Source organism: Coturnix japonica, chromosome Z, assembly GCF_001577835.2.
Source record: "Coturnix japonica isolate 7356 chromosome Z, Coturnix japonica 2.1, whole genome shotgun sequence".
Lineage (NCBI taxonomy): Eukaryota > Metazoa > Chordata > Aves > Galliformes > Phasianidae > Coturnix > Coturnix japonica.
In genome coordinates, this window is record NC_029547.1 from 59,064,584 (window position 1) to 59,088,413 (window position 23,830).

At 41.5% G+C, this 23,830-nt stretch overlaps 1 protein-coding gene across 2 annotated transcripts in view; it reads right to left on the minus strand.

The window, feature by feature from the left end:
- Window positions 1-659: 659 nt before the first annotated feature.
- Window positions 660-23,830, minus strand: part of SVEP1 (sushi, von Willebrand factor type A, EGF and pentraxin domain containing 1) — a 115,722-nt gene continuing 92,551 nt past the window's right edge. Inside the window, exons 39-50 of one of the 2 annotated variants that reach the window (XM_015849871.2) lie at window positions 23,329-23,554; window positions 22,478-22,633; window positions 20,599-20,662; window positions 19,376-19,549; window positions 18,201-18,374; window positions 16,752-16,925; window positions 15,198-15,374; window positions 14,221-14,391; window positions 9,155-9,250; window positions 7,427-7,522; window positions 4,954-5,047; window positions 660-3,074 (exon numbers count right to left, since the gene is read on the minus strand). In XM_015849871.2, the coding sequence (XP_015705357.1) occupies window positions 3,044-3,074; window positions 4,954-5,047; window positions 7,427-7,522; window positions 9,155-9,250; window positions 14,221-14,391; window positions 15,198-15,374; window positions 16,752-16,925; window positions 18,201-18,374; window positions 19,376-19,549; window positions 20,599-20,662; window positions 22,478-22,633; window positions 23,329-23,554 (1,633 nt within the window). In that variant the 3' untranslated portion in view covers window positions 660-3,043. The remainder of the gene's footprint in view (window positions 3,075-4,953; window positions 5,048-7,426; window positions 7,523-9,154; window positions 9,251-14,220; window positions 14,392-15,197; window positions 15,375-16,751; window positions 16,926-18,200; window positions 18,375-19,375; window positions 19,550-20,598; window positions 20,663-22,477; window positions 22,634-23,328; window positions 23,555-23,830) is intronic. The other variant, XM_015849872.2, reaches the window with a different exon arrangement.

Sequence of the window (23,830 nt, forward strand, 5' to 3'; positions counted from 1 at the left end):
TTCAGGGCTTTGCTAGCAGCGCTCTGCAACCTCCTGCCACCTTCTGTGCTGCTGCTTAGGGGAAGGCGTTGGAAGATGGCTTTGGCACTCTGAAATCTCCACTTAAGCCAGTATGTTGAAACACAGGCAGGCCTCTGACATTCCCTGAAAAAGCCCACACCCTCAATTTTTTGCCTGCTTTGTTATATATGCTCCTTCTTGGAAGGGCGGTATTTGAGTCAGAGTTTTCTTTGTCATGCTACACTTTTAACCCCTACTGTCTCTGAGTACAGAAAGCTCCATAGCTGTAAAAATCCTAGTCCTAGGACAGAATAAAACAAGTCCCATTTCTACTAAGTAGTGTGTGTGTGGTAGGTTTCAATTCATCTGCTTATGCCAAGGATAAATTTGGCCATTACAGGTTTCAAAATGCCTTCTAATGGCAGCAGGAATCTGAAAAATGAAGTGCTAACAGCATTTTTATCTGAGGATGTGGAATAACCCGGCACATTCTTCTGAGATTACTGCCAATTATTTCACCCTTTCCCCTGAGCGGAGCCCCATCTCCCTAACACGCATGCTCCACCAGCAGACCCAAAGGGGTAGGCAGGCACTTCTGTTGCTCAGTGTTACCAACAAACAAACATCCAAACAAATAAATAAATGCAGTGTTGAATCTATATAGGTACTAAACAGGGTGCAACTTTATTTACAGTGTAAAGTGCATCACACAGAAGTCCTTTAAAACACACAACAAGCAGTGACATAAATGACAATACTGCACAGAATGGGGAAGGGAAAATATTCCAGCAAGTTATCAAAGCATCATACACAGCACTAATATAACAGCCTATAGTTTCAGCTACTCTTCCTACCACATCAGCTTATGAAACATATTGACTGAGTATATCCCCAAACTCCATGTACTAGTCACTAGTGTCAAGCTGCAGTGCTAAAAGCCAGCCCTGGGCACCTTCCAAAACACTGCTGCTCTGCTCTGGAGATTGCCAGGGCGGTGAGGGCATGTACCAGAGAAGCACATTGAAAATGGGACTACTTTTTAAAACATGAGAATGACATATAAATAAAAATCTACTTCTCCCATTGATGCACTCTTTCTCTTCAGATATCCCGAGCTGCTCACTACAGCATCTGCGCACTCACTGTGCACAGCAGCAGGGGTCAGGGAACAAAGTGCCTACACATGGTGGCAACCGTGGGTTGAAATGTGATACTATTTACTGAACGCTAACTTGAACCAACGCTGTAAACACTGATGGCTGTTGGTACGTGTCAGCAGAATCCATCAGAAAAGTATGTTTAAGGGAGTCAAAAGAATAGCTCTTCAGCCGGCTGCAGCTCCCAGAAGGAAGGAATCTACATTCAAATTCAGCTCGTCCCTTGACAAATATTCTTCAGCTACTTGTTTTTCTTCCAGCTCTTCCTGGTTCACTGCTTCACTTGTTTCTTCCCCATTTCTGGTCTTGGGTTAACAGCCATTAGCAATGTGTCAGTCTTCACTAGTGCCCTAGTCCATCCATTAGCTCCTTTTTGCGTCCTATCATGCATTCATAAAGGGAATGTATATTTATAAAGAGGGGAGGGGGGAGGTGGGGGCAGCGTGTGTACACTCATAACCCAGAGGGTAACTACACAGTAATGCTGCAGAGTGTAGAACCTTTTCCTTCTTTCCTAGTGTGAGCTGACAGTTGTGCTTTTTTGCTGCTACTGGGAAAAAAGGAGCTCCTGATCAATGGTTCTCACTCTAAAGTCTTCTTTCACAGACAAGACTTCATTACTATCTGATGATAATTAGCGAGCATTTGACCTCAACACACACATGGGATTTCCACCTTGTAATTCTGCCGCACCACTTACCCATCGGTAAATCTTGGCATCTCTGCTCATCAGAGAACAAGAAGCATGTGTGACTCTCAGATGCAGAGGGATCAACAACGTGCAAAAGAGAAGTCTGACAGCATATCTGACAGCGCTCTCAGTATTTCTTACTCAGCTAGGTATTTCTGCCTGTGCCTGTACACGAGAGAGGCTTTTTCCAGTTCTCTGAGGGTTCTGTGTAACATAAACACCACTCTTCAGTAAGCAAACAGCAAAGCTTCACCTATACACACAACTGGTGCCTCCTCTCCCTACTGCAGGGCCAAACACTGGGACCCAAACCCCGTGTATCAAAAGCATTTGCCTGGCAGGCAGATGTTGGATGTGTATTTGATCATCACAGAGGAAAGGGCGACTGGTTGCAGGCAAGTAGTGGTGAGTTCCATTACCAGGGGAAAGTGTTCAGTGGTCTGTGCTACTCGCTGCTGCATTCTGGACCATCCAGACTGAGCGAGACACCTGAAATGCCTGTATGCCAAACATCCTCAGAGGCTGTTGTTCCCCAGACACTCTCTCAACTCCTTCACGCTTTTGAGTATTTTACTGATGGCTAAAATTCTTGCCACTGCCTTCCATTTACTTCACTTTCCAATGATGTTAGTGCCACGTAATTAACATTACAGAATCTACTTACGTCCACCAGGAACTCTGGCTACAATTTGGACTTTATCAGGTGTACTTCTAATTTATACCACCCACACAAGCCCAATGCAAAGTGTGGTGGCTCAATTAGCTCTACGTAATTATTCTTTACTACCAAATTGCTGGATTTCAATATGCTCTGGGAGATGATAAGCAGAATTGCAACATTCTGTTTAATCACGGTTGGCAGCATGGCATGTTTTAATTAGCTTACTGGGTGTATGAAATGGGAGGGACTTCACCGTACACAGACACTTTCTCAGAGAACAGTAGGGATCTTCACCCTTGTATGTGTATGGTGTGTGTATAGCAGCATATATTTGATAATACTTTTGTAAATGGAAAATACAGAGGTTTTCTTTAAAAACTGAAAGGTATAGAAAAAATATATCACAAAATAAAATACAAAACAAAGTAGCTGGGGGGAAGGGAAGCAATGGATGTGATTTACAATGCGTTCGATTCCAAGCCCTGGTGTCCAGGCTGAAGAAAGGTTTCTGAGTGTAAAACTGTTGCTCCGCTGTTAGAAGTGGTAGAATCCAGCCTTCCGTTTTCTGTGTCAAAAAAAAAAGCAAACAACAAGAACAACAAAAACGAACACCACCAGGACACATAAGAAACAGAATAAAATCAGTGCAGGGGTGAAAATGCAGAGCAAGATCCACAGTGAGGGACATGGGGAAGGAGACTGAGACTGTACTGGGGATATAGCACCAAGCTCACAGTGAGAGGGGAAAAGAGTGAGCCAGCTGATGTCTAATGCAAATTGTGACTCATCACAGACTTTGGAGCTAATCTAGACCTGGATGCTGATAAAAGCTTTTAGCCCTTCCAACCTCCCCTTATAAATCATGCCTACCTGACCTGCAACAGCAGATCTTTGTTATCGTGAGACTTAACTCCTGTCTTGCCTGTATTGTTTTTGAACCCTCAGCACTGTATTACGCACTGTAAAGAGCCGCCAGGGTGAGGTCAATGTTTAACAAAGTTTGAAAGAGATCTCAGTGCTTGTTTCTGTCATCTCCCCTCAGCCCCTTCAGCTCTGTATAGGAAAGATTCCTCTCAAACAGCCCTTGATAGGAAGTGTTGCAGGAACACCAGCCCACAGGAACAAAAAGCCAAACACACACAAAATCCCGAAAGAGCCTCAGAGATAAATTCCAGATTTTTTGGGGCTGACAAATCCAGTGGACTTGAGCTTCTCTGCTTTATATCCTAAATGAAAATATTACCAGACTTTATGTTTAACTTTCAGATTAACACCACTATTTTTATATAAAGACACTATTTTTTAGCAGTACAGACAGGCTGCTTCGCTTAAGGTAAACGTAATTACAAATGAAAACTGTTCATGAAATGAACATACAATACAAATAAATACAAATGAAAACCATCATGAAAACTGGTTTTGCAACAAGGATCTTCTCTGGAGCTTTAAGATGACTGGTGTATCAGAGAGACAGAAGGGAATCTCTATCTATATCCATTCAGAAAGAAGAATAGAAAAGCAAGACAGTGGCACTGGATTTGTCCATATTCAAGAGAAAAGAAGGAAAATCTGGTATTTGCTGATATTTGTTTAGCTCTCCAGGAGAATAGCCAATGCATTCAGAATAAGTCTGTCTGTAGCAGTCAGACATCTTCAGAGGCTGCTGAGGAGTTGAGGTACAAGTTTTTTTGCTGGTATATGTTTAGTGGCCCTTATTAGTATTCCATATGGGGAGGAGGATAACTCATGCTGCCTGTTTTATTATTATATCTGATTTCTGACCACAACATTATCACAATTCCGCCTGCTTTCCATCTCCAGGGCTGTAAATGGCTCTCAGCAGCAGCATGAAACAAGGCAGCTTTCCACAGATAAACTGGCTCCCACTCAGATTTCCATGTAAGCAGAACTGCCCAACTTAGCTTTGAAAAACAAACACTAAGACTTCGAAACGCTGCCTCGCGTGGTGATGACACTGTCAGGCAATCTGAACTGTGACCTTACTAAGAGACATCGTATTTCACTCTAAATAATGACATTACCCAACACTAGGTGTAAAAAGAACTACTGCATTACCTGCATCTTGAACCTGGACCCAGCTGCAGTCTACACTGTTCAAAATGAACGCCCAGAAAATGTTCTGTGTTGTACCACAATAAACACCTCCAATTACAGTATTAGTGCTAAGAAGAAACCTGGCAAGTTTGCCTATCTGCTCACGCACAGATGTACCACTTCCCGGGATTTCTATACATTTGATAACCATCTGACAGAGTACTCTCTAAGGTCTTTCTAGATTGCCCATAAATGATGAGTTGCCTGGTGACTACTGATTTACATGATCTAGAGATGTTCTTCTGCAAAATTAATCACAGTTCTTCTGGGATACTGTTCAGCAGCAAGCCACTCACGTTAGTCATGGAACAGCACTCATCAACACTTACCTTGAGCAATCATGTCCAGTCCATGATGAGGGACAGTAACATCGATTTGGTCGTATGCACTTCCCACCATTTATGCAAGGTGACTGGCAAACAGCTGTGTACAAATGCACATACAGACTGTGTTAATGAGTAAACCCACTCCAAGCTGTTAAGAAAACAGCACACTGAAAGTCCAGCCTGTGTTATTCCATTACAAATGGGCTGCTCTCAAAACTACAGCATTAAATGTCAGCTTTGAGTTTCTTGTAAAAGATGGTTTGCTCTGGAAAGGGCAACCTTAGAAACTCACCTTTGCTAAATGTGATTCCATCTTCCCTACTGTGTGCTGCAGTGCATGAGCTGCATGGAACAGTCAGTGTATTATTTTGTGTTGCCTTAACAATTATGTTCTTTTTCTTTGCCCTGAGTTGAGGCAGAAAAAGAATACAAGCAGAAGCAGAGGGAGAAATTAGACAAGAAGAGCTATAAGATCACTGAAGAATAGGCTTCATTTTGAGGAAGAAAACATGGATGTCTGCTTGAAAGGAATGTGATGGCTGAATAACAGCCAGAACAAGCAGAAACCAGATGTGGTAAAAAGTCCAGAAAAAGGCAGAAAAGAGAGTTATGAGTCAAAAAGCCATTTACACATCAACAGCGGGCAAGACTTCACATAACAGCACTAGTGTGGACATAAGGAAAGGAAGCGGGGAATGACAGCAAGTTCCTGAAAGTACTAGGTATCCTGAAGAACTACTGCCAGCCTCAGCCAGTAGGGAAGGGTTGGCTGAAAAACAGTTACACCAGCTTTTGTGTAATGACCAAACTGAAGGATAACAGGTAACTCCTCCTAGCAATTCTGAAAGCAGGAGGTAAAGCAACACGGAATTTACAGAACAGATCCACATTCACTTGATTAGCTAACTTCAATCTCATCGACTCACTTCAAGTATAAGCATTTATAATACCAGGATGCTACAAAACATCAAATATTTTTAGCAGATGTCGCTACAGTAAGGGGACAGACACCAGAGAAGACAAACTTTGAGTAATACTTTTGCAAAAAATGTTAATCGCTGGAAACACTGATTACTGGAAGTGGAAACGTGTAGTCACAGGAATGTGATTCCTCTTGGCCAAAACACAAACAATGGCAGGAGGTTATAGAGATGGACTACCCGTGTGCAATTAAGTGTGCCAGGTTTGTCATGTTGAAAATTACTTCTGATTCTGGAATGAAAAATATGAATGAAATGTCTTTACCTCTCGCTTTATGTACATAATTATTCCTGTGAGACCAGCAGTTAATCCAAGTATTTCCCATTTCACTTTGCCCTGTTTTGTTTTGTCAGCTGCCAACAGAATATCATGACCAGGAAGTAAAACCTCAATTGACCGAGTAACTTCACAAACAGTGCTTATGTATTTTTTTGAATGAATTCTGGCACAGATTGCAGTTGACCACTGGATTTTTTTCTTGAACTACTTGAAAAGCAACTCAGCCTGAACTGCTTTGAATTGCTGGCCCATGAGTAAAGAAGCCATCTGTTTTCAACTACCTACGCTGCTGCTGCACAGTTTGTGAAACTCTGCATTATATGCTAGGCAAGTATTGCTTCAAAAAACAGCAGTTGAGAGTTAAGAAGGTCTCTCTGGATTTTTAACTTGTTAACTAACCCAAACACATCAAGTTTTACCAGCTATTTGCACTGTGACAAGGCTTCGAAAATTTGCCTTTTGCTCAGCCTTGCAGAGAAACCAAGTACCCCAAAGCTGGGTTCAAGTATTACTCCTCACTGTGAACTGGCTTCATCTAACTTGAACTGACGTACCAGGACAGAAGTCTAGCACCTCAGAATCATTCCTGTGGCTACACTGGTGTGCTGCATGCTGCTGAAATGCAGGTACAAGGAACAGATCTAGCACCCATATTGTGTTTGTTCAGAGAACTTAGATGATACCTAAGCCATCCACACACCCATTAAATTTAACCATCCTTAAACACATTGCTGTTTTCCTCTGTCATCTCTGCTACCTTTGCACTGAGGCACCATGGCACCAAAGGGGGACCCCTTTCCCCCACAGAAGACAGCTAGGTCATGATAAACCTCAGAAGAACCTGCAGCTTGCTTCTGAGTTTGACGCTGAACAGCGTATGTTGAAGCTGAAAGTGAAACTGTAATTCCTGCTGGAGCCAACAGCCTTATTTCCCCTTGGAAATTCTCTCCCTGTTTGTGGCTTCTGCAGACAGCCCTCTTCTGAAGGCTGTTTGTCTTTAAAGGGACTATGTTTCTCTGAGGATTGTTAAGATGCATAAGGAACGACTCTGAAAATAGTCTGTATCTGAGGACAGCAAATGCACTGGGAATTTTATTGTAGGGCTGGGTTTTCCTCTGAGAAGTGTGGCAGTTGCTAAATAGTCCTTAGTGAATTGCACTTGGTACTGCTAGCAGGGTCCCAAAAAGAAAAAGAATGTAAGTAAAAGGAGTTTTACCTGTATGGCACCGTGATCCAGTCCATCCAGGGGGGCAGTCACACTGATAAGGAGCCACACAGCGACCTCCGTTGAGACATGGCAAAATGCATATTGCTAAGGAGAAGGGAAGAGAACCAGCAAAAACAATAATCACCTCTGCAAATGAAGAGGAAAAAAAAGCTCCTTACATTTAACTACAGGCTCTGACTGTCCCTCAAAGTGTTTGTATGCAGTACAAATGGAGCTGAGAATGATCTACCCAGAAGGCACGTGCGGCAAATACCACTGGCTTGGTGGTCAGAAAAGAGAAGGAATGAGGACAGACCATTAATGAAGTGATTTCTGGAGTACTTCAGACACCTCTGGGCTCTGTACTCATTACAAAGGAGCAAGGGCTGTTTGCTTGCTTCGCTTCTCACCTGTAATTTCCCTGGACAATGCTCACTTCTGTAAGGGTGGCTATCAAAATCAATATCAAAATCTGGTCAATCATTTGAATGAGAATGAGTTGAGCTAGGTCCCAAATTTGGACCCATGAGGGGCACTTCCAGGAGAGTTTTACTCTGGGAGGATAGGATCACCCTCCGCAGAGATCAAGCTTAGCAGGTGCAGCCAGCATGGACAAGAAAGAAACAGTGAAATTCTAGGAGCTCACAAGATTCATCCATATCACCAAGATTTGTCTGCATCACTAAAGTACCGGTGCTCTGCACATTTTTCAAGGTGGTCAGTTCTTTCTAAGGATGATGTACCTGTCCTGTTATCTGTGGAATGTATCTCTGTGTGTATGACTGAATTCCTTCCAAGCTCTGCAGCCTCACCTGTGGCCTGGCCCTGACAAATCAGTGCTCAGCGCTAGCAGTCAAAAGAAGAGGCCCTCAGAACCTAAGACTAAAGCTATCTCTTGTACTCACCGATGGGCCTTGAGGGACAAGGCACACTGCAAAATCAAGGTGGCACTAACTAACTGCAGGAAGCCTTTACCTCGCTTCTCACTGCCTATGTTAAAGAGGGAAAAAAAAAAAAAAAAAAAAAGGCCACTGCCTGTGTCTGCATGAACTGTAATCCAGCTCGTCAGCTGTCTGCTCACTTTTCTCAACAGGAACAACAAAGTCAGAACTGAGATGACAGATTAAAATGTCTAGGGGCGTAAAAATTGTCTTTTGGTCATGAAGAACACATTAAGTATTGTTACTAATGTTAAGGTGAGGAAATCAATCACGGCACCCCAAACACAATTCTGCCAGGCACAGGGTTCAACCCCCTCCAGCTGAAAATATTAAACACAGAGGGCTGAGTATGCACTGCAGTGGTACTGCCAGCATGAAGGGTTCACATCTCACCAACTCCTCATGTTAAGATCACTGCTGAGGAAATGGGAAATACGGCAAAACCCAGCAACTCCAGCATCACCCAGAGAATTTCTGACAGGCTCAGAAGCCAGATTTGCTTGTTCACAGTCAGAACAGATCCAGTTCTCCAACTATACAGGGATACAGGTCAGGAAAAGCCAGCCCTGCATCAATTAAGAAGTGTTTTGTAGGGAAGTATCAAAGGATGGCCCTTTGTCTAGAAACAAGCAATTGCTTCCTTGTTTCTATTCTAATTTGTCAAGCAGAATAAAGCTGAGTTTTTTACATTTTTGGCTCTTACGCCTTTAATTTTCACACTGAATTCACTGAAGAAAATTCACTTGTCTTACCTAAAACATCTTTTTAAATAACACATGAAAGATGATATACATACGCTCTTCACAGAGACGACCCATCCAGCCGTCTGGACATGAGCAGGCATTTGGTCGCTCACAGACTCCACCATTCTGACATGGGAACCGACAGACAGCTGGAAACAGAACAATTTCATGACCAACACAAGAAGGTTAATTGGAACACAAAGCATAACAAAATTCACAAGCATAACCTGGCTTTGACTTCCATGTCTATGTTGTTTTCTAGCTGTCTGCAGGTGACTAGGTACAGTGACTGAGAGCACAGAGGAGAGAAAAGGTAGTGCTTTCCTCTTTACTTACTGTGAGCTGTTAAGACAACCAAAAATGCCCTTGAGCAACAGCAAAAAAGAAAAATGCTTAATTTTTAGGACAGTCTGGTAAATTATCTGAACAATGTTTAAAGGCTGATGTTGTGCTTTACTTGTTTATTACCACTCTTTTTTTTTTTTTTTTTTTTCCCCTAAGACAAACAAATGAACAAAATCTATTACCCACTTTTTTCCTCTTCTTGATAAAACCAAGCTTTCTTCTAACCTCTAGTTAAAAGAAGGTAATGGTATCTGGACTTAGACAGGGTTTGCTGAAAGTATGACAGGACAGTGTGGTAGGAGAAGGAATTTTTATTGCACTGCCATCCTATGCAATATGAGGGTGCAGCATGGGCACAGTGAAGTGTTTACCTGTGGAACTCAAAGTATGATTATAAACTTCCCCCAGCTTTCATGCTGACTGGTGCTCCATGGTTCACATACCTCTTAATAAACACTTGCTCATAAAAGTGAGGAACCTGAAGTGCTTTCTACCATGCTACTACAGCATGTTGCCTGAACACAACAGACTTACTTGAGTGACACTGTATTTCATCTTGGCTAATACATCCAGGGAAACCAGGGCTACTTTATAAAACTGAGTGGCAAGCTAAGTACAAACATTTCAGACTTAAAGATTATTGAAGCAAGTAAAATCCCTCATCCCTCTCGTGTCTGTGTACATGCTATGCACATAAGATAAAAAAAACCCCTGTGGCTTCTGGATGGTACTACAGGACAAATAAGTAATCAGACAAACTTCTAATTAGTGGTAGTCATGAATACAGAATAACCTCAGGAAACTTAGTCTGAACTGTTAACTGCATCCTATCTTTAATTATTTTCTAGGCGCGTAAAATATGTGTTTAGGCTTTGAAAGTATTTCAAGTCTTGTTCAGTGTCAGTATTAAATACAGTGGCTTAGCACACTGGTTCAGACCTAAGCTCCATGCTGGAAAGAATGCAGATCTCTCACTGATTGAGCTGGGCTTGAGTCATTCTTGCAACCAAGCAATGCCATGCTGCAAGTTACTGCTTGGAGCCCATTGAAATGAGGCCAAAGCTTTTGCCTTTTTAGAAAGCTTCAGAGCCTTCCCATTAAATGTCAGCTGATAACTGGGAGGAGTTTACAGAAGCTGCAATATTTTAAAAAGGTATTTTGAACAATTCTTCATTGTAAAGACATCTATGAATACACAGACAGTTTGTCTCTGGTGTTGGCTAAAGTGAATGGTGTGCCAAATACATTTCTGTTGTGCAACAAAAAATTATGTAAGTTGAATAAAAATACATTTAAAGTTTTGAGATTGTCTGTGATCCACTCCACAGAAAATATATTCCTTCAGTGTATAATAGGATGGTAAACAAAAGGCTTGTATATAAACTACAAGCCAAGTCAAATTCAAAGCCCAAGAAAAACATTTTCTGGAATTTATACTCTCTCACTCTGTTGATGGAGAAGACGTGGATATTTCATTAGTTACTGAAGTTGCTTTGCACAGCAGCTCCATTCCGCCCAGCAGTTCGGGATCTCGGTCAGAGGTATGCTTTTCCTGGCTTTCTGCCCTGGTTGTGAAACACTGAATAACTAAGACTGTACCATCCCTAGGTGTGCACTTGTTATATACATCAGCTTACACAGGGAGAGACAGTTTGTAGCTGTGAGGATTATTTTTCACTCAGCAGACAATAGCAGAGAAAGGCTTGGGGCGGTAAACTAAGCTGGGATCTCATTCACTGAAAGAAAGCAGGACAATTCAGTCCTGACCTGCTAGAGAAAGAATAGGAATTATTAACTGAAACATCAGTAACTGGTAGCGGATCTCACACCCACAGTACCAATCTTTGTTTTTGAGTTCTCTTATAAACCCATACCTGACAGTTATCTACACAGGACACAGAAGTGGTAACACTTCTGCAATACAAATAGGGGCAAGCAAAGGTAAGAAAAGATTCCTGGTGTTTGTTCCCAACTCTGCCAAAAAGCTGCCCTGTAGTAGCAAGAAAAGTCCCTCAGAAAGTCTGTTCACTAGTTGGGCATCAATTTTTTGGTATATGCCTCCACAGCAGACACCTCTCCCATTCAACACAATGCTGTCAGAGACCAAATACATGACAGATTTCAGAGCATCTCAGAGAGGAGAGATAGGAGCTAGACAAGCTGTGTGAATCCATGCAGTCTGCTGAGTCCCACAGGTATTTACATTTGGCAGATCCAGCCTAATACTTTTCACCCCTGAAACTCAGATCAGAATCTGGCCCACAATCTTTATCCAGTAGTGACTCAGGTAAGCACAGCTGTGGTTGCAGCTCTTCCAGAGAAGCCAATGAAATCTGTTTTTTAATTACAATATTTACATTAACTAACCCGTTCAACTGGGCCAGATTGTTTCAAGCAGGCTCAGGACACATTAGTAATCAACTCACAGAGCCAAAAACAGTAAGTGCAGCATGAGTCATTGCGAAGAGTGCTTTCATGTTGCTTCTGATGTAGACCACAAAGGCCCTGTAGCCCTTTTGTTAGGCAAATCCCTCAAATGAATTATAAAGCAGTTCTGAAAGATTATTTTGACGTGTGTCACAAAAACATGTCAGTGCTCCCAGAAGAATCTTTGGTCCTTTCTAGTTCTGTTTCTGGGTGAAAGGAAGGGGGGAAATTGTTCTGACCCTTAGCATATCCAAAGGCAGGTTTTTCCACTTTGTTTTATTACACTACTCTCTGACCATCTGTCCATTTCATCATTTTGCACTTCAGAATAATTGACCCCAACACTTAATCCTCTGAACAGTCTCAAGAAGTCAGCAGTGTTTGAAACAGGACGTGTTTGACAGTTCTTTGCGCATCATCCCTCCCAGCTTTTTAGCTACCAACGTCAAGAAATGCTTTCAGCAGATGATGACAGCCCTGTGCATTAGGGCTAAGTGTTCTGTCTAAGGTATGTTCTGTCACAGTAAGAATAAGAAGTAAAACTGCTGATATAAGGGAGGCAGTTGAAGAATGCAGTGTTACAACGTGGAGATAACATCACAGAGTTTTGCTAAATATCTAGCTTATGAAGAGTACATATTGTGCTGAGATCCCTCGAATTCCACAACCACCATAGTTCAGAAAGAAATAATAAGCTACTTGGTGAGCTTTTCAGAAAGGGCTCTGTAGTTTATGAGTGCACATTTCACAAAGAACTTTTGAATACCTATCAACATCTGAAATAACTCAGCTGCTTCTACCACGGATGTCCTCTGCTGGGCTGCTCAACAGCTGACTTTTCAGGGCAGTGACAAGCCATGATCACACAACTAGGAAAAACAGGATTTTTGGAGGCAGCTTCACTGAACTGTTCATGAGTTAAAACTCCACTTCTCAGCCTTTGGGTCTCCTTAAAACAATCTACTGACGTGTGATTTTTTAGGCAAGGCAATTCTAACTACTGGATCTGGAATTTTCAAGGAATGTCTGCTTTCACACACGGTAGGGTAATTCAGATTAGCTAGGTCTTAACTTTATGATCTGATGGCAGAAGTCAAACCAAAAACACTGACAAAGGGACCCTGATTAGTCAGTTAGGGTCAACTCTTTATAGGAACCTCCAGCTCCAAGGGATTTCTCATCTAAACAGAATGGTGGTAATGGAGGGAGGATGTACTGTGACTTCCATTTTAGACGGTGGTTGCTAAGGCACTTGCAATAGCAGAGACAGACCTGACAACTTAGATTATGGCTCCAATGTTCCCAGATCACTGTTCTAGCACCTTTCCTTTTTTGCAGGATTTCTTGAGCTCTGGGAATGTCACTGCTTACGAGTTACCACTGATGTGCCCTAAGGTTTTTGCTTTTAATACACTTCTGACAAAAAGGCTCAGTTTACGGTGGCAATTGCAACATTTGAGATAAGACTTCAGAATGCAGTTAACTTACACAGCTACAGATTGATCTGGCAGCAGGAATGAGAAGGGAAACGGCACAAGGCAATGTTTCTCCAATCAGTGCCCTGTGACCTTGGAACTCTTTTGCTATGCCTTACTCTTATTTTTAAGAAAGCACTTGAATATATTGATATCTGTTTTTTACTGTTTAGTTTGTGGTCTACTTTTTTTGTTGGTTTCCTCCATTTTTTCTGTTCAAAACCGATTACTTACATGAATCTTATCTGTGGAAGAACTAATTCTGAAATATTAACAACTAGTGTATGAATTTTTTTTTTAGTTAATATATGAAAAAGTGATGTCTTCCTTCTGGAATGTCAAGGGTAGAAAGTTAAGACTATCTTTAGTATTTTGCTAAAATCACAAATATTCTGCAGTAGTTATTGCACTACTTAGTGAGCTGTATCAACTTATCCTTAAGTACTTTACTATAAAAGAATTTTCAGCAAATGCTAAACTCTAAACACAGTGAAAGTCTAAGCATCTCTTACTTTTGTTTTCTGCAATGCTTGATCTTTGGTTGGGAAAAAATGACTGGCAGTGTTAATTTGAAGCAGCTCAGCACGTCAGTAACATGACTTGTTCTGTCACTTTCTCACAAAAGATGTGGAGAAAGGATCAAAGGTGATGGTTACAACACTGCAGGAATAGCCAGGACTAGAGAGAAAAATTGAGGAAGTCTTCTCTTTCATGTGGAAATAAAGCAATACTCTGCACTTGAAATGCCCTGGGTGAAATCACAGCTGCACTGAAATCAGCAAAAATTTGGCTTTTGTTTTTACTGCTGCTACGATGACTCTTTCATACTCGTGGTTAGTTAAAAAATACTTCTGTCATTAAAAACGACTTACCTTTGCAGGTAGGTGGTGTTGTCCACGTTCCATTTTCTAAGCAAATGCTCCTCAGGGGTCCCTCCAGCATGTAACCACTGTAGCATGAATAGGTGATCATATCTCCATACTGATAGAAGCTACCACGGATGAAAGCATTCTCTATGTGAGCTGGGGGCCCGCAAGATATCTCTAAACAAAAGAAATAACCCAGAATCTGGTGAGCTACAATGCAGGCATTGTATGGTTTCTAACTCTGGACACTATGCTTCACTCATAGGACTCAGGAGATACTGAGACACCTCTGATAAAATTGCAGTAAGTGGTGCTTCACAGTGTGCATACTCAGGGCAAACCTGTGTCACATGAACAGCAGTGCACATGAAGATGACCAGCACCAACAATTTCACGTGACACAGCAATCAAACATACACAGCAGAAACTATGAAATGGTTGAGTCTGCAGGGTAAAGTCACTGCTCCAGCCAATACTGTTTGCAAGAAGCCAAAAATCTTTCAGTCATCTTCTGAAAAAAGGATTTTCCATCAGTGTCAATAAATTCAATAGAAGTCTGCTCATCCCTATCACCCTTGCTTCACCATAATCTCATAGACTTTCTCAGGATATTTGGGGGCATTCAACAAGAAAATCTGTCTGCAGTGCTTGCAAAATGTAAGCTGAGAAGAAAATGACAGCTACAGCCCAATAGACAATTGTGTAAGCGGACATCAACTTGTAAACATACTCTGAAATAACTGTTAGAAGGAAAAAAAAAGCTCTTTTGTGGCGCTTCTCCAGTTGTTTCTATGTGCCAGGGTCTCTAGAAGCAAACCAGCTCTCCATATGCTGATAAAAGATCTCTCCATTCTGAGTAACTGCAGCTATACAGAACGCTATGCTAACAGGTTTGTGCTGTCACACTCCTGTTTGATACAGATGCTGTCAAAAACCGTGTGGAAATGCAGGGATCTGTACTTACTGTTTTGTACTGTACTTACTTTCACATTTAGCTGTTGTCGGAGTCCAAGTCTCATCAGCATTACAAGTGATCACAGCCTGCCCTTTCAACTGGTAGCCTTCCCTGCACCTGATGGATACGTTCTGCCCAACGTAAAAATCCACCTCGGAGAGAAGGGCATTCTCTGGGATTATGAAAGGCACAGGACAAGGGTTTGCTGTTGAAAGAAAGGGAGTGAAGAGGAAAAAAGAAAGAGAAGAAGGGAACTTTAGAAGAATTTCGGCAAATTTCAACTTCAAATCATACGATGAGCTATAGAAATGGATGCTCATCACAATTCACATTTTAAATTTGTTGTACAGTTATGAGATTTGGGTTATAAAACAATGATAAAAATTTTTATTCTCTTCTGTCATAAAACTTGGTACCATACTCTAATGAAGCCTGTGGAAGATACAGCTAAGAATCTAAGCGAAAAGCATTTTACATTTTACTATCACACCATTCTCTCTTTCCTTCCTGTTTGTCACAACTTTAGTGCAAAAAAATTTAACAAAAAGAGTCAGACTGATTCCATTCCTTGATCTGTGGGCCTGGACCAATACAGAGCAGAACAAAATCCAGATCCTTGAGCACAAACATTTGAGTTTAAAAATTCTATAATAATCTTACTTTCTACTGGCTGTAAACTTGCTGAGCTTTTTTTTGTATAGTCTATTGATCTCACCACGAGCATGGAAAAAGCTGGACTTTATATACATCAGAGATTAATCCAGCTTCATAAAACGAATATCCTCTGTGCCTGCAGTTGTACAAAACCTATAATGCCTCCATTACTACCCTAAGACAACAGAAGATCTCAAAGGTAGTTACAGCAACAGGGACAGCTATTGTAGGTGTGCACAGTGGACATTTTATAAAATCACAGAATAATTTACACAGACATTTAGTCCAACCTTCTTCTCAAAGCACGACCAAATATGTTGGCCCACAAAGGGCCCTGAACAGCTAAAATAGAATTATTTTTAAGTATAGACGTTACACATCCCCTCTAGTCCTATTTCAGTTTCTTCAGGTACTTAATCAGAACTTCATTTGCTGCAACATGGATTTACCTGTTTCTAAACCTACTACTATGCACCTCTGAAAGAAGTTCAGCTCCTTTTTAGTTCCACCTTGCCAATATATAAAGATAAGGAGATCTCCACTGCCTTCTCTTTCAAAGACTAAAGGAGCACTTTTCTCTCACCTGCTCCTCATAAATCAAGTTTCTTACTCCTACTGACTTTATTCAGTAACAGCTTTCCAACTAAAAGGACTTACACTGAATACAGCTTGTTCTTTTACTGTCATGCAAATGCACTGAGACAAGATAATGCCTTGGCATATCTCAGTAACTGCTTCTTTTGTAAGAACAGGATGCACACCAGCAAATCTGCAAACCTAGGTCAAACCACTCCAGAAGAAAATTACGGTACATCCCTACCACTATCAGCAGATGCTGTTCTCATTACTACCATTATAAACTAAGAGTAACCCAGACTTTAATCCTTGCAAGTTAAAATCACTTTTTCACTACAAAGCAAACACACACGTTTACAGAGAGGCAAAGGATTACTCCATCTTCCATCCCTTGTGCACTCTGCTGTAGGTTCTCCTTCCAAACTGTATCCGCTCTCGCATAAATATGCTATAGTACTGCCAACTGTATTATTTTCATAAATTGCCTTCCCATTCAGCAAAGAAAGTGGAAGTTTGCACCTGGTCTCTGCAAAGAAAGAGATGTCGTTAATGCAGCTTGATACTAGACTTGGACTTGCAACAATTCCTGAATTACTCACATAGTGTGTTTAAAGTACCGGCCACAGACCAATAAATCAAGAAAATGACCAAAAGAGTTTAGTAGACACAGTACAGACTTGCATGGAAGCTAGGAAAGGAGCTCCTCCCAGTGACAGATAAACGCTACAGCCGCATGTTTTTCAGGTCAGCGACATGTAGCAGTGCTGGGGAGGGCACATTTATGACCTCGTACAGAGATAAGCAGGACAGAACATGGAAACAGTTCTTTCTCACTGCTAATAAATACCTCAGAAATTTGCAGTCCTTTGCAGCTTCCATTTTGACAGACAAGAAATACCAGGTGAAATGCAGAATGGTGCAAGATGCTGACCCTTAAATTACTAATGGTCCACCCCAAGATTCTCTGCTGTGTTTCTGAAACCAGCAGGCAGTCAACCCAGGCTGGGTTACTGCTACTGCACAACAGACTCTGTTCCATGTCCCATTTAACATTCAGTTTTCCTGAGTACTTAGAATAAAGGGATGACTTCAGATTAAACTAGCAAAAGCAGACACACAGCAGTTAGGTAACAGGAATAGAAAAGCAAGGAGAATTCATATTTGGAACCTCACTTTTTTTTTTTCTGTTTTCATGTTGAAAGCCTGGTTTCTAACCACTACTGCCCAATCCGTGTAACACAGGTATTTCTTGCAACAGGTCCTATTGTGGGAGCATCAGAAAGCACTAATGTGCAGACTGGTATGTCATGCGTTCACAGTATTTGTTCAAAAGAGGACTGTGAAGGCTGAAGGCTGAGCGGCTGATACTGACCTTAACACAATCCTGTTGCTGGATTTGGGCCCAAAATTCAGAGAAATAATGTAAACGTGGCAAATGACTCCAAAAGGTTGCCAAGAGAAGTCCCATATCTCTGTGTCCATTATCTTTTGTTAATGCTTTGATTTTCTGAGACTGTAAACAAGGCCATCTCTCACTAAGATCATAAAACTGCAGAATAAGAGCTAGGGGAAAATGATGTCTAAGTCTCCTGATTTAGTAACAAACACGGTTCAATCTGACACATTTCTTTTTTTCAGGTGCCATTTTCAATACATATCACTGATCTGCTTCCAAGAAGCAGCTTACTCCCTGGACCATATGATACACATACATATTAGGGAAGCTACTCCTTTTTCCAGATTAGAGCACACCAGGCTACAAAACCTACAGGCTATAATCCAGTCTACAAAAAACATTTACCTTCACACAGTGGTAATGGCTTACTCCAGCTCCCATTGGCAAGACATGTGATATTCTCGGGTCCAACAAGATGATAACCAGAGCTGCACACAAAAGTTACATTACTTCTGTATGTGTTTCCTGTAGAAATGGCCTCTGCTTTTTCTACTGAGGGATGCAGCCCACAAGTAATTCCTAGAAAAGAAGGAAAGATTGTGGTATTGTACAAATGAAGAAGCCCATTCTGCCTGGCTTGTACACCCTGTCTGACAGCTCTATTTACAGATGGAATTAATGGAAAGATGGGAAGAAAGAAGTTGGGAAATACAGCAGGGAGAAAAGTCACACACTGTCTTGCCTGCCCTCTCTCCTGGGGTTCAAGCTGCAGACCCCAAACCCAGAGAGAGAACCCATCCTAGTGCATCTGACAGTGTTGAAATCTATGAGATGCACTCAATCAGGCAGTGATACAGAACACTTCTTGTGAGAAAACCAGAGGCTGCATTCTCAGGCTCCACTGCTCCTTGTACAGTGAAAGATGGTCTTGGGATATCTCCCAAGAAAAATGAGAGCAGCTACAAAAGGCTGTGCCCCCTTGTATCGGCCATACAATAAATACTAGACACAGTCATCAAAGCTAAAAGAGAAGTCTCCAAATGACAGGACATCACCACAAGAAGATGGAAAATAACTTGCTGGTGGAGATAATAAAACCTGGCCATTTTATTTATAACTTTTATGAAATAAGTCTTCAATCCTTTTCATGCTTGTGCAATTGTCTGCTGCAGCCCAGAACCAAGATTTGTTCCTAAGCAGAAAATTCTTGATCTCCAGACATGCAAAGTGTCCGGGATATATTAGCCTTTGCACTGCAGAGTCCGATAACCACAGCTGTCATGACCAAGGCCTTGCACATCTTAATGTGAGGCAAATAAAATGCAATAGGCCACATTCCTCCTCTAGCAACCTGAGCATAGCATTACACTTGTGCTGTTTTAAAATGCAAAAATGAGCTCCCTTTAGACCAGAGAGAGACTGCCAATGAGAACACCACAGCTAGCTTTTCCTATAGCTCCTCCAGTTACAGCCCTGCCCCCCAGCTGGAATGGGGAGACCAGGTGGAAGCCAACCAAAGTACTCTGCTAGTTAGCTTGACCTGGAGAACTGCCAGCACATTGCTCTACTTTGCTACTTACGCCTGCACAAAGGAGCAGAAGGGCTCCACTTCTTGTCAACATGGCAAATTCTTCGGCTTGGTCCCTGTAGTTCAAAACCAGGGTCACAGCTGTAAAAAGCCTCACTGCCAAACAGGAACTCTTCTCCTTGAACAGATCCATGTTCAATTACCTCTGGGGGCCCACAAGATACTCCTGTAACACAAGGGAATACACTGCAGATATATTATGCACGTGGCATACAGCCTGTCCTGCTCACAGCTTTTCCAGACTTTTCACTCTAAGAAAAAGGGAAAGAAGAGCACAGTGATTATAAGGGCATTCCCAGATATTTGCTGCTGAGTAGCAGAACGGTAGCAGAATCATGCTTTGTGCTCCCGGTTAGTGCTGAAAGACAAAATCAATTGTGACTGTACTGGCAGGAAGCCTCAGGAAATTACACAGTTGACACCTACCATCAACAGCTGAACTCCATGTAAGTATTTATGTAGACAACTTCTGTTTTGGCATTGCAGTCAGAAGGAATCAGGTATCTCACAGAATCTAAGTACCCTTGAAAACCTGTATCCGTAGAATTACAGCTGCAGCTTTTGGTAACTAAGGTGGTTGGAGAACCTTAGAAACCCCAGAAAGCATAACCTCAAAGTGGCAGAACTGCTTAGATTTCAGACACCACCCTTCCAAATTGAGAATAATCTGCAACATGACAGTATTTTCTTGTATCAATAACCCGATAAAGGAATACAACTCTCCAATTTGTCACTGATACCCTTTGTTTAAAGTTTCAGAAAAATTCTACTGTTCTCACCTTATTTAAGCATGAAGTTAACACAACACATTTAAATTCCTCTACATCATTAATTTTCCTTCTACTTACCAGAAGATGCACAAAGACCAAAAAGGTGAAAGAATGTCAAAAGCTCCTTTGGGCACAGAGCCCTATGTCTGAAGTAAAGCATACAAAAGTGTAGGTATTTGACATCAGCTGCTTTGGAACTTGTTTGCCCACCTTTCTTAGAGGCATAGGGGCACAGAGGTGGGAAGGCGTAAAGATTTCCTTCACACGGTTACCTGTATACACCAGCAATTCTGGACTTCTCCTAGGGTGCAATCTGTAGTACTTACCAAAATTTTAAGACATATGAAGACAGTGTGAGTTATAAATCAGTTATAAAACACTGTGTTTTCTGGTTAAAATCACCCTTGACCACATTCATCAAGTGAGAAACTCAGATGGGACGTACTTCTGCATGTTGGCACTGAGCCACTCCAAAGCTTGTCTTCTTGGCAAGTCCGTTCTGTATCACCCTGTGAAACAAGAGAGAGTACTCAAAAAGAATTTCACCTGGTGACCCTTTTTCTCCCTTTAACTCTAATATCCAGCAAGCCCAGTGAACTTTCCCTCCATGTGCAACCCATATAAACAGGGAGCTGAATGCTGCAGCCCAAGCGGAGTGGGCAAGTGCAGTTTATTGTTTGCAGACCAATTGCTTGAGGTCAGTTAGTCATTTCCCCTGTTCGTCTCCCTGGAGAACCACTGCTTTTGTCAGTTTTGCCATTCTTGTTCCCAGGAATGTGTTGCCATGGCACATCTTCCATCCTTCCAGTACACTCTTAGTGAAAATTGAACTTGCATTCTTTTCAACAACAGTTCAAACCTGTGGTTTCTAAACACACCACAATGACTTTCATCACATTCCAAACACTCCTGCTTTAAATTTGGTAATAAATAACATTTTTTCTTACTCATGTGCATATTTTATTCATTTCTTATTTTAATCCAAAACATGAAGAACATCCCAAATTTTCCCTTGAATTAATATGCTCTAATTACAAATCAAGCCCAATGAGAAGGGCAGCTGCCTGGAGTAAGTGCTGCATGGCACTACACCCACTGGGCTGAGCTTTCTGAGGAAAAACAAAAAAACACAGAAAAACCAATTGACACTAGGTGGCGAAGCTGGTGTATAAAACATGGATCAATTTTTTACTATACAAAAGCTGGCTTCTTACCACCAAAAAAACACGTTTAACAGCAGCTCTACCTATCTATCTAAATATCAACCCAGTCCTCCATCCCTCTGTCACCATTCTGCAGTCTTCCAGGCATCCCTAGTGTTAGTACAAATGTAGCAACACAACACAAATTAGACTTGTTAACTGTAGTCACTCTCTAAACTCTTCTTTTTATACATATTGAGTGGTTGAGTGCATAAAGTCTATATTTAACACTGGTGTTACTGCAGGATCTAGAAGCGTGACACTGGATTTTGCTTCTATACATGGAACATAGTGGAGAGAGACAGCCTCTGTTCTGAAGACCCCCTGCTGAACGTCCTGTACACTGGCAACCCCTGGGGCTCATGATGGCCAGGCTGTGCCTCAGAGACAAACTTCTGAATTCACTGCAGCTTTTGAAAACACATGATGGGACTGTGAAGTGGTAAGCATCCACCCTGATAATTGGACATCAGAGGTACTCCAGAACTCACACAGAGGTAACAGCGCTCATAATAAAAACAACATGGAGGTGTTCCCACCTCCAGGAGTGCATAAAGCCGCCATTAAACAAACTGCAGTCTGTCTCATAAAAAGGAAAGGAAAAAAAGAAATCATTTCCACCCAGTCTAGCAATATCACAAAACTGAGGGCAGCAGCATTTATCAGGGACTTTGACTTTTGAACTCACAATGCTTGGAATGTTATGAAATTGAGGGAAGAATATGATCTGAGATCAGAGAGTCAGTATGAGAGCAACATGTGGGAAATCAATTCTTCCATGACTTAATACCAGAAGTATGCATCATTGTTCACAGAAGTAATAAAAAAGTTATGTTTTCAGAAGGCTGAAATAATCTTCACTTAAAAAGTAACACAAAAAGGTATTTACAGAATATATTTCTTGAGCACAATGATTGTACTCGCTTCAGGTATTACATTAACACACTGAAAGGATACCCTAGACATACCAGGAGCATTCTACATACAGTAATGAAAGCAGATAAGAATGTAGCAGCTACTGATATGCACTAATGCAGAGCAGGCATATATCCTCACTGTCTTCACATAAGACCAGGAACGGACAACTAAAAAATTAGAGTGCTAGGGAATGAGTTTGCTTACTTGTAATTCATAGCCAGAATCACATTTATAAAGAACCACATCTTTATAACTGAATTTGGTGCCAACCACAAATCCATGCTCTGGAGATTCTGGGATCCCACAAGACACAGGAATGCAAATATCATCAGAAAACTCTGGCATCCAAATGCCACTCTCCTGAAAAATAAGTGTGATAAAGAAGTGTGACAGCATCATTCTATACGCTAAATTCATATTTAAATGAAAATGTTAGGGAAGTCATAGCAGAAGTTTCCAATAGCAGTGGGCTTACAAATGTGGCTAACATAGTGTTATCTGTGAAGTCCTTAACAAAACCTCAGCAATGTAAGTAACATTTCTAGATGGTCAACATAGGCTGGAGCTTAGCCCAGTCACCCAGTTCCATGTTCTGCACTTGTCTCCTGTCTGAAAGTTCATTATCATGACTAAGTGCTTCAGCTGCCCACTGCGGTCCTCTAAAGGAAGCCTGATACCTGAACAGAAAATCATCAAACACATTTAACTCCTTCTAAGGTCAAGAATAAGAGCAGACCTTCTCTAACAAGAAGTACCAGTCCTGTGAGAAGTACATGATTTATGCTCTGAAATGTGATAATATGAATGGTTTTAAAAGGACAACATTCATTCGTTTTTGACAGAAGAACCAAATGTTAATTACCAGTTCTGAAAATCTACATGAAGAAAACTATTACCTGTTCCTACTGGAGAACAAGAAGGCATACTATATTTTGCAGGACATGCTCCACAGTTTTTTGTTGTGCACAATTAAAAGCCAAAAGCTAACCAGGCAAAAAGAGGACTCATGAATTCAAAAGAGCATGCCAAATAAAACAGTGCAGATAGGAGTATACCTTGCATGTGGATGTGCTTGGTCCCACCAGAGTGTAGCCTTCTACACATGACAAAGTGATGTTTGTGCTCACTGTGAAGTTGTCCCCAAGTACTATGACATGGGTGATATTTCCTGGGAGGGAACACTTTCTGGGGCAGCAGGAAATACTTTGAGGAGACCACTGTCCATCTTCCTGACATGTGCATACATCCACCTCTGTCACCATTGTGTAGCCTTCCAGGCATCTGCAACAGAGTACAAACATCTGACCACAAGGATATACAGCTAGGGATGAACTGATCTGATCATTAAAAAGACAGCCATTTTTCAGCATTAGCTGGTCATAAGCACACCCTGCTATTAGCATGCTTATATCAAATGCATTCCATTGCCATAGCCAGAAGTTTCAGACTTCACCTCCAACTGCTTCCTGTTGCTGCAGCACCACAAGGGAAAATGAGTTGGTGAGTTTAGTGCTTTGAGAATATTCGGTGCTTTAGTGCAGACCCTGTACTGCCCTT